Below are 11,393 nucleotides of genomic sequence, written 5' to 3'. Positions count from 1 at the left end.
AAGGAAACAAAATGTTGCTGCCGTATGTGTCCAACACTTCAATGAAGAACTGAGCAAAAAAAATGATCCCTGCTTTATTCCTCAGGGACTGAAAAATCAAATGTAGGCCAGATGAATTTTGGATCTGATACAGCGACCACAGTCACTGCATTCTTTTAAAACCTGATACAGATTTTTGATTTACAGGGTAGTATTACCCTTCAGTTTATACTGTATGCTGTAGAGTTTTTAAGCCACACTGCGCTTGCCAAGATCCTGTTTTGTTTAATTTCATCTGCGTGAAAGCAGCAAACCTCACCTGCAATATGAGTTAATATTAACTATTTGAGTAAATTATTAAGAATTCAACAAGAAACTGGAAAATACTGAATAGACCAACCACATGATTTTTTATTTGGAAAATGTATAATAAAGACCAACATGGGAACAATGCATTTGATAACAGGAGGATACACTGGGTTTGTAATATTATTACATCAGTTTTTTTTCTAAAATATAGTGATTATCTATTTAAAAGCTGATGCTATATCATGAACATTTGGGGGTGGAATATTAAAAATAAAATAACTGCTTTAGGTATTGTATGCTCTCCAAAATGTATAGTGTCTTGTATTTTTTTAAATAACAATATTTGTGGAAATAGCAGTGACTACAGCATAAACTCTGTTCCACTTACAACAGCTTTATTTAAAAAATTTGTGGTTGTGCTTGCTTATGTCTTGATCTGTATCTATCCCTATAGTTTGAATGTTGCCCACATACTTGTAGCTTTCAGTAGGATTGGGGAACCCTTATTTTAATGCTAAGTAGGACAGGTGTTCTAGGTTTAGTACTTGTATATACAGCTATGGCCAAAAGTTTTGCACCAAGTAGAAATTTAATTTTGAGACATAATTAAAAAAAAACAAACATATTTTTGGTCTTTTATTTAACATCACAGAAACTACAAAATGATATCGCAAGTGTCTACCGGAAGCCATAATAGTAGTACAGTATCATTTCATGTTAGATTTCAAAATGTCACATTTTAATTTGTCAGATTTTCGTTAAGTATATCGAACACTACAAAGTGGTATGCAATTCACTTACTGTTTTTCATCAGGTTTCATTTGACTTTATGGCCATAACTTTTGGCCATAGCTGTAGTTCCATTGTGCTGCTTTATCAGGAAGAATGAACATTATATTACTTTTGTATCAGGTTGAGTTATTATGATGTTAGTTCAAGCACTGCAAGGAGACTATAATGACACTAATTTTGATGTTTAAAAAAAAAAATGTATATGCTTTCCAGAAAAGTCATACATTTCTCAGCTCTCAGGAGTACAGTAATACTAGGCCTGGCACTGCATTGAATTGAATTGTACAGTATACTGTATGCCTGACACTAATTGGGGGTGGGGAAGATAGTCCAGAAGCCAGGGCCCCAGAATGGAGGTTAATATGCCCCAGGAGTACCTCCTCATAACTGTTGCCAGAAATTGAAAGCCAGTACTTTGTTAGGAAAAGGTGGAGTAATTAAAATAATTTGTATAATACAGTATACAAAATGTATGTTAAATGGACTGAAAGTATCCACATGAATGCGAATAGATCACATAATAATTAAATATGTGATATTTAAACTGTTGTACTGAACTCTTGGCATATTTCCCCATTTTGTTAACGGTTTTATGTTATGTTCTTTTTCAAAACTAAAATGTTCGACCAGTGATGACCACCCTTGGGAAATGGATGATGTTAAAGTCTTGGTTTATCGCTCATTAAGATGCACAGTACGATTGTATTGCTTTTTTCCCCAGGTATTGTTAAAGACATCGGCGGGTGATATTGATATTGAACTGTGGTCCAAAGAGGCCCCAAAAGCATGCAGAAATTTTGTTCAACTTTGCATGGAAGGTAAGAATTTCGATTGTCTTTACTGGTGTTCATAGCATTAATGATTTTTGCTCATTTTTTGTTATTTGACAAGAATATTTGTTTAATTTATTATTAGGCCATTTATTATCCATTAACCTAGCATAACAACATTAGGCCCTATGAACTTTTAAATGTTTTGTTTAATCTATTCAGAAAATGGGAAAGTGATTACATGGTAATAAAAAAGATTGTAAAGTCTTAATTATCAAGAGAAATTCTTTCTTTTCAGGGTACTACGACAGTACAATATTCCACCGTGTTGTCCCAGAATTTATTGTGCAGGGAGGGGATCCCACTGGAACAGGAACTGGAGGAGAATCCATCTATGGACGCCCCTTTAAGGTACGTAATCTCAAGAGCATACTGTATTTCATTAAATGCCTTAACAGTTCAGAATGTAATGTTGCCTGGAGATCAAACGTTAGTGCTAGTCCAAAGAGGAGAAGCTCTGTGTAATTCTTATGTGTTTAGATGGCCTGTCCTTTTAGTGATACAAAAACTAAAAGCTGTTTTCCTCTTAATATTATGTCTGGTTGAGGGATGTGCTAAATAACCTGATACATCCTTTTTACTGTATTTAGTAGTTTACTGTGTTAGCTTGCTGTTGGATATTATTAAGCATTTTCAACACAGCTGACTCACATTGTCTTGGCCTTCTTAACACTAACTTTTAGGCCTAATTGTTACGTTTTCCATTTTCCTTATTTTTTTTAAATGATTTATAATATTATTTTTTTTGACATCTATTCAAAGTCCCCTTTCCTGTATTACATCTTTTAAGTTTAAAGTCATGTGCTATGTAAATATTAAAATGGGTCGCCTTGCACTTCAGTCTCGCGGAGAATAATGTTAAACAGTATCGTTTACCTCACCGATTTGGACTAACTTGGTGTAACTTATGTTGAAGACATTTATTTAAGCAAGAGTGTAAAATGTTTTCTTCCATATCTCTTAGCAAAACCAACAGGATGTAAAAAAAAAAAGCTGATTTGCCAATATAGGTTTGTGTTTGGCTAAAAATAATGCTTGCATAATACCATTAAGTAGTTGTTTTTATTAACAGGAAGTGTAATACAAGTACAGTATGCATAAAGCCCAATTGATGCATCATTTCTAAACAACAATTAAAGGCAACATACAGATTATAATGAATCAATAAATTATGTCTTCATTGGAAAACTATAAAATATAAATACATGTGTCCATTATGTAACATGTCATATTGAATGCAGTGCATACCTCCCGGTCCTGGTATACGTTCTGTTACAAGAAGCTTTATAAATAATGTAGTACAGAGTAGACGTTAAGTCATTGAATGTCATTAACTAAAAGTCAAGTTATTATTATTTTTTTGTTCATTATTTATTCTTTTAGCCATCATTTCAACCATTCGGTTTGTTATTCGCTGCTTTGTGGAGTGCATTTGGTGGAGCAAGCTGTCAGGGTTTGTTGAGATGTACTGGTACTCCTGCTGCTTCTGCAAGGCATACTCTGTCATGCAGTCAGCAGAGCAAGAGGCTTACGACTGGGCCTCTCTGCAGGTCATATGGTATTGGCTTGCTTAGTAATATTAATATTAACCACAAACTTTATAGTGGTGCAGCTCTGAGGAGGGTCCCGTGACAATGTATAATCATAATTTTTAGTGCTGCAGCTCTGAGAAGGGTCCAGTGACAATGTATAATCATGATTTTTAGTGTTGCAGCTCTGAGAAGGGTCCAGTGACAATGTATAATCATGATTTTTAGTGCTGCAGCTCTGAGAAGGGTCCAGTGACAATGTATAATCATAATTTTTAGTGATGCAGCTCTGAGAAGGGTCCAGTGACAATGTATAATCATGATTTTTACTGGTGCAGCTCTGAGAATGGTCCAGTGACAATGTATAATCATGTTTAAGATTAATACATTCTGGGTTCTTAAGTAGGTGTTAAACTGTATTGTTTGTTGTTTTGCTGGCTCTTACAATTTAAATGGCTGTATCCTTGAGTACATCAACAGAAGCCTGAAAATAAGAAAGTTAGAAAATGTGTTTTATGACAAGACTCTTCATTCTGAAAGACCTTGATAGATATATCTTCTATTTTTAAATTGTAGGATGAATTCCATTCCAGGCTGCGTTTCAACAGAAGAGGACTGGTTGCCATGGCAAACGCTGGACCCCATGATAATGGCAGCCAGTTTTTCTTTACATTGGGCCGTGCAGATGAGCTTAATAACAAACACACTATATTCGGAAAGGTAATAAAAATGTGGCTTAAATATTTCCTGCATGAGATCCAGTTTTCATTTTGGATTGGATCTTATTACGTGTGTGTGTGTGTGTATAAAGTTAATGTAGAATTTGCAAGGTAGAATCCATCTGTAAAATGCTGGTTTGTTTTATAGGTTACAGGAGATACAGTGTACAATATGTTGCGATTAGCAGAAGTGGAAACGGATAAAGATGAAAGACCACTTAATGCACACAAAGTACGATCTACTGAGGTAAATAAAACATTACTTTTTAATCAACAATCCTCAAGATTTTTCAAAGTACTATTACTGTGACAAGTTACTCAAAAAAGTGCTAGTCTGGTTAGTTTTGTTTGAACCACTAAAAATGTCTGCAGTCCATCTCACAATAATGAGATTGATTTTTTTTTTTTTTGTGTGTGAAACATTTTCTTGCAGGTGTTGCACAGTCCCTTTGATGACATAGTTCCACGGGCAATAACAAACATTAAAAAGGAAAAAGAAAAGGAAGACGGAAAGAAATTTCAGTCCAAAGCCACAAAGTAAATTTTTTCTCATTATTCTTTGTTTAAGCAATATCTACTGGGTGCACCAAGAGTACAGTACAGTCTTGAGACGAAGCTGTTTTTTATTTTATATTAGTATACCATCTCAAAGTACACTCAATTCTTTCTCTAGTTATGGGTATTATATGCTAAGTGTTTTGGTCTTCCATTTTTTAAAATCTTGGAATTTTAATAAAGTTTAGGTATGTGCTGCTTCAGCTCTGAATCTGGTGTCAACTGATCACTGATTTGAGTTGGTGAAAGGCTGTTTGCCATGCTGTCAGTAACATTTGTACCGTGTCACTTAATTGTAGGATAATAGTTTTTGGAATCATTACAGTACTGCCAGGAAAAATAATAAATCTGTTTCTTCAAAAAATTATCACATGCAGCAACATATAAACAAAGGTGAGCAAAATGGCACTGTAAACTAAAGAAACCAGGTGCTGTATAGAGATGAAGGTACGTGATTAGCTGCATATTAGGATGTGTTGTCCTAATCACAAGAATTGAAGACTCTAAAGACCATTTGAAAATGATTTCTGCGCTGGGCTCCATTCATTCCTGCTTCCATCAGTAGGTTTGGCATTGTTCATTTGTGTTTATCTGTAAAGATCATATATTTATCAATGTTCATTTCTTTTATACAATCTGTCTTGTCCTTTTTAATGAATATCTTTTATTTATTTTTTTAATCATGTAACCAAAAATACAAGGGAGTCAAATTACGTGAATGTGGCGCACTGGTGCTGAATCCGACGATAAGCTGTCAGCATTATTTGTGTTGTAATTTAATGCATACTGTATGTGTGGTGTGCTTTGTCACATGTGTCTTTCTAATATTATTACAAACTCGTTTTCACTGTTTTTCATGTAATGAGAGGATTTCATCTGAGATCTTTGGACTTTTTAATATTTAGAATATTTTATCATAGCATCCCTCTGAATTTATATAAAGGGATTCCAGTAGATCTACCTGTTTATAATTTAGAATTTAAAAAAAATAAATGTACAATAATAATATATATATTTTTTTATTGTGTTCAATCATTTCAAACGCGTGTGTCTCAGCAGACTGACTCTTGAGCGGCCAGTAAGAACATCTTCATGGAGATGACATTTTATAAAATAAGTTGCCTTGGCAGATTGCATGTCAAGTACACAGAGAAATATGCAACCATTTTCATTTATTAACTGCTTTCATGTTTTGTTGTGCGTACAAATTGTGCGTAACCCGATTTAAGCAACCTGCATATATTCTGTCGGACCACAGGTGCTGTGCTCTCAGTTGTTTTCTAAAATAATATAGCTGTTCAATTTGCATATTAGAGAGGGGGTAAGAGAAGCTTAAACAATAGATCAAAGTCATTCAGTCCTCATAAATGGACATTTTCTATCCCTATAACACAATCTAAGTGCTAGCACTTTTATTTCTCTGTATGACTTGCACATCAGAGAACAGTGACATATTGAAAAGGTGTGTGTGTGTGTGTATGTGTATATATATATATATATATATATATATATCAGGACATGCTTACTACACTGATGAAACATGGTAAGGTCATTCTTTAGCACATTGTCAGTACATGCAGTACATGTTACATACATGCAGTGTACGGTTCACTAAAGTGTAAAATTATGAATTATTTTGGCTACTGGCTATTTATTGGAGGTGGATTTTTGTGACCCATTAAAACGTGACTTTGACAAGTTAAGGCTTTGTGAATAGGGTCTTTTGTTTTTGCTACTATATTCCCATTTAGGCAGCCTTTTGTGTGCAGTGCAGAGGCGACCTTGTTCCAGCAGCTGTCAGTTAGTTTGTACATTGGGTTTGTCCACTTGAAGCTTCTTGCATAATTTGGTAATTGGATTTCTTACTCGGTTGTCTTTGTCAGGTACCTACGCTCCTCTGCTTCCCCAGTAGGAACCATTTGAACTAACTATACTATTCTGGAATTCATTTGTTGAAAGGCATATAAACGGTACATGGTATTTCTCAACATTTGTATAATATTTCCATTTCCGTCTTTATTTTCTTTAGGAATTTCAGTTTGCTTTCTTTTGGCGAAGAAGCAGAAGAGGAAGAAGTAGAAGTAAATAAAGTCAGCCAGGTAATCAAATAGTGATTCTTTCTAAATTAATTTCTGAAATATATTACTGGTATTGGTATTAATATCTGGGTTCTGCAACGATCACAAAAAATAAATTATATAATGTGCTTAAGTGCTTTTTTTTGTTTGTTTTTTCTAGAGTATGAAAGGAAAAAGCAAGAGCAGTCACGATTTACTGAAAGGTGACCCAAGGTTGAGTTCGATTCCTGCTGTAGACCGGTATAATTCATATTTTTTTTATTGTTACATTTATGTACTTAGTTTGCTTTTAATGCCTTCTCATCCCCAAGGTCTTCTTTTAATTAGTGGTCTGAATTGTGTTGTGATTTTTCATGTTTCAATATAATTTTCTCCTTGTCCTATTTCTCAGAGATGGTTCATCCATGTGTAACATCAGCACTATTGTATTTCATTGTGTCAAATAAAATGCTCTTTCAGACTGCTTAATATCAATAAAAAAAATTTAAAAAATCAGTGAGGTTTGATCTGTTTTTTTTTAGTTAAAAGACTTTCAATACCTCCTATATCCAAAACCATTTGAGCGATTTGTATTTCTGTTGGCTTATTTAATTATCTGTGGTAAAATGTAGTTTCTTTTTAGATTTAGTTTTTTTTTGTTTTTGTTTTTTTAATATTTATTTTTTTGGTATTTACAGTAATACTAGATACATTTAACAGGGATAGTTTACCTGAAATTGATCTACCCCAGTGCAACATTATATTTTTCTTGGTTTGTTTTCTGAAATGTAAAACATGTAAAAACAAGAACTTATGTGCTTGGATTTATTATTTGTATTATTATTTTACAAAACAAATGTAAAATGTTCTTCATACTCTGTCAAATTAAATGTTTTATGTAACTGACTCTATGAGCTGCTAACTATAATTTAACTTCTTACAGGGGACAAAAGTCTAAAAGACAAAGAGGGGATTCTTTTGAGGTATGTTATGTAACTTATAAAAAGTGTAATCATTGGGCTCCCGAGTGGCGCATCCAGTAAAAGCACTCGCTAGAGTGCAGGATGCGCTCTATAGCCTGGACGTCGTCGGTTCGAGTCCAGGTTATTCCACAGCCGACCGTGGACGGGAGCTTCCAGGGGGCGGCGCTCAATTGGCCGAGCGTTGTCCGGGGGGAGGGAGGGTTAGGTCGGCCAGGGTGTCCTCGGCTCACCGCGCACCGGCGACCCCTGTAGTCTTGCCGGGCGCCTGCGGGCTTGCCTGTAAGCTGCCCGAGAGCTGCGTTGTCCTCCGACGCTGTAGCTCTGAGGCGGCTGTACGGCAAGTCTGCAGAGTGTAAAGAAGCGGGTGGCTGACGGCACACACTTCGGAGGACAGTGTGCGTTCATCTTCGCCCCTCCCGAGTCAGCGCAGGGGTGGTAGCGGTGAGCTGAGCCTAAAAATAATTGGCCATTTCAAATTGGGGAGAAAATAATAAAAACTAATTGGCAACGACTAAATTTATATAAAAAAAAAAAAAAAAAAAACGTTTAATAGTATTGATTTGAGGGGTGTCCTGGAAAAATGTGATGCCACAATTTCAGATTCACCAAACTTTTCTTAATGTTACTATAAAAAACAATGGTATTGTTACATCATAGAGGGGTTAGGAGAAACTAAACAGAAATCTTACATTTCATGCACTTCCATTCATTATGTAGGTCTCACCGGTGCAGTTATGAAAGAAGCACACGTTATAATTGACATGTTTTTTTTGAGAATTGTATCTGGTACCATGCTACTGTAGGCTAAAGAAAACTCCCAGTTTTCAGGCAGTGTATTACACTTTGAAAGTCGTTTCACTTCAGAAATGTTTTGGGAATCAAAGCATGTCACTGGTACAAAACACCTCCTTTAAGGGAAACAGCTCGTTGGTTAATAAGAGGAAAGAAAGTGTAAAAGAGGAGAGAATTTTACAGTTTTACAGTTTACGGTAAAATGACCTACTATAGAAAGTGCAAGTATAAAACACTAATCAGAGCTTTCTTTTACCAAGTATGGTACCAGATAATGTACTTTTAAAATGAAAACATACAGCTATGTTTCCTGTAACATGCTTCTTTAAAACCTGCATAGAGACCACTGTAGAGAGCAGAATAAGTAACATTTATGAAATGATTTCATCAGGTGTAACCCCTTTATTTTAATGTTTGAAAGGGGGAGGAGGAGGAGGAAGAGGAAGATGAAGACGACAATGATTGCAACACTGAGGAAAGGCAGCAAATGAAAGATAGGATCTCAAAGAAACTGAAAAAAAACAAAAATGAAGATGTCAAACAAGAGTCCGGAGAGAAAGAGGAAAGGGATAAGAAAACCAGCCGTAGGTGAGTGAATAACTACAGAAACCTGATCTCTGTTATATGTGTACAGTTTGTACTATATTAAATGTTTTCTATTTTGTATTCACATTGTTTTATATTTAAATGTGACCAGCATTTATGTCTCCCATGTTTAATGGAAAATGTGAATGTTCTCACTTGAAGTGTAATTTTCTAATAATCTCAAGATGATGATATATTCCCCAGTCATCCAAGTGGACATTGTTTGGAGTTTACAAGAATAGCAGGATCTTTGAAAGGCAGTTTACTTGTCTATGTTATTTGGCAAGAACTTTTTTTTCCCTGCAATTGTGACTGTTGCAACACCCAGACAAGTGCTTTCACAGCAAGTCCTTTGAAATGTTGTGTTTTTAAACCTGACCAGCAGGTGGCAGATGAGCACACAAAACAATCCACTGAAAACCCTTGACTGGAGCATATCTAATAAGCATCTATGGCAACATATAATAATAGGTGGATCCTTTCCTGTCAAACAAATAAGTGAACCTTTTAAAGCACCATTTCTGAAACTGTGTTCCACTTGACCCTCTGGACAACCGTTGTGGTCTCCAGACCCAGAAAATGATTGTAAAACAGATCTATCTAATGTTCAAAAAGTGGCCGTTCAATGATGTGGTGGGACAGGCTTTGTGATACTTAAAGACAATGTACATGTAAGTTCACTGCAGTACAGTTTTTCTTTGTTTGATCAGTTTCATTTGGGATATCATTTTAAATCATTTTTACAAAGGGATCCCCTGCACAAAAAGTGTGAGAACCTCTGGATATGGTGCTCTACCTGCTCTCCCCATAGTCCCATTTTATCTTTTTACTACAGCACACTGCAACAACTCAACCCTTAACCATTTTGCACCAAATTATATCTCATTTTGATGGTTTATTTAATACCATTCCAGAACAATTTTTTGCACATAAATTAGTATTTAATTGGCATCTATCAATAACAGATCACAATAAATGCATTGCAAACTTGAAACCTGCCTGGCATTATTTCTCTCACTTGTTTCATTTCGAAGTGGGTGTTGTTGGAAAATCTGAAATAATCTGCAATGGCCTGCATACAGTATGCAGCCACCAGATGGCAAAAGATCCATAAAGACTACCCCCCCTTTTTTTTTTAAATGCTTTGAGTAGACCCGGCTGATTTAGATATAGGGCTGATTTACTAATTGGCGCAACCCTGGGCTATTCAATGAAATTCCGCTAATAGTGTTTGAGATTTAATTACTATTGCAGCAAGTGTGTTCTTTAAGCATAATAACTGTCACAAACAAAGGAAAGTATGACATGACAATTGAATAATGATTTAGCACATGTATTACGCCTGACTTTATTATAATTGTGCCATATACACTCGCAGGGAAAACACTGTGCCAAGACAAAGCGGTACTGTCTGTACAGACATTAGTCACGGACAACAGCACAACCACATCACGTAAAGTATTCTCCATGTTGGGCATGATGGAAAAACTTTTTCCAGAGAGAACCTCTGCTCTAGTAATCGGCAAGAGAGCCGAGTGTGTTTGGAAAAGTGCAATGTGAAACCATCTGGATAAAGCTGCAAGTGAACCAAACAAACACATTTGAGCGCTTAAAAGAAACTGAAGTTTGCTTACATTTTTCTGGTGTGAAGCAAACTTAAAACAAATAGTAAAGTCTCTTTCACACTAGCATGATCTACCTGGGTCAGAACCTACCTGGGTCAAGACTCTTTGTCATGCAGGTCAGGTATGCAATTTCACACAGCGTTTATTAAAGCAGGATTGACCTGGGTGACAGACGCAGGTGCACAATGCGCATTTCACTGCCCTGGAAGCAGCTTGTTACTGACGCATCCATCCAAGCTTCTCTGGATTTAACTGTCAGCCCAAATGTTGATTAAAACAAATGTTTCTACCTCCCTGCTGCAATCTGGCCCATGCTGTGACTCAATCAACAAAAATATGGCTAAACAGAATAAACAGAAATGTTCCTTGCGGAAGTGAAACCCTCACGCAGGTGTGGCTGTTTGTTATTGCGTCGGCTCATGAGCGGCCGTCAAGCATTTTGTCTTGCTCAACCCGGGTCAACGCGTGTCGACCCACATCCTGAGGTGGGTTGCAATCACTTGCAAGTGAGCTATGTGTGACTTTGCCCTTAATGTAACAGCCACCATATTTATCACTAATTAAAACAAGGCCTGTAGTGGCCAATAATAGGGATACATGCAAAACAAATATTTCACACCAACAGAAGAATTTTAAAC

General features: G+C 36.0%; 1 protein-coding gene across 2 annotated transcripts in view; it reads left to right on the top strand.

The window, feature by feature from the left end:
* The window catches only part of LOC117403743 (spliceosome-associated protein CWC27 homolog), a 90,959-nt gene that overhangs the window by 3,271 nt on the left and 76,295 nt on the right, over window positions 1-11,393 (top strand). For both annotated transcript variants that reach the window (XM_059006709.1, XM_059006712.1), the window contains 9 exons: window positions 1,802-1,898; window positions 2,149-2,261; window positions 4,016-4,159; window positions 4,307-4,405; window positions 4,592-4,695; window positions 6,743-6,812; window positions 6,952-7,031; window positions 7,714-7,753; window positions 8,967-9,133. In XM_059006709.1, the coding sequence (XP_058862692.1) occupies window positions 1,802-1,898; window positions 2,149-2,261; window positions 4,016-4,159; window positions 4,307-4,405; window positions 4,592-4,695; window positions 6,743-6,812; window positions 6,952-7,031; window positions 7,714-7,753; window positions 8,967-9,133 (914 nt within the window). The remainder of the gene's footprint in view (window positions 1-1,801; window positions 1,899-2,148; window positions 2,262-4,015; window positions 4,160-4,306; window positions 4,406-4,591; window positions 4,696-6,742; window positions 6,813-6,951; window positions 7,032-7,713; window positions 7,754-8,966; window positions 9,134-11,393) is intronic.

The sequence above is a fragment of the Acipenser ruthenus genome, chromosome 2 (genome assembly GCF_902713425.1).
Source record: "Acipenser ruthenus chromosome 2, fAciRut3.2 maternal haplotype, whole genome shotgun sequence".
NCBI classification, from domain to species: Eukaryota; Metazoa; Chordata; class Actinopteri; order Acipenseriformes; family Acipenseridae; genus Acipenser; species Acipenser ruthenus.
The sequence above is the reverse complement of the archived record's forward strand: the minus strand, read 5'-3'. Positions and strand labels throughout refer to the sequence as shown.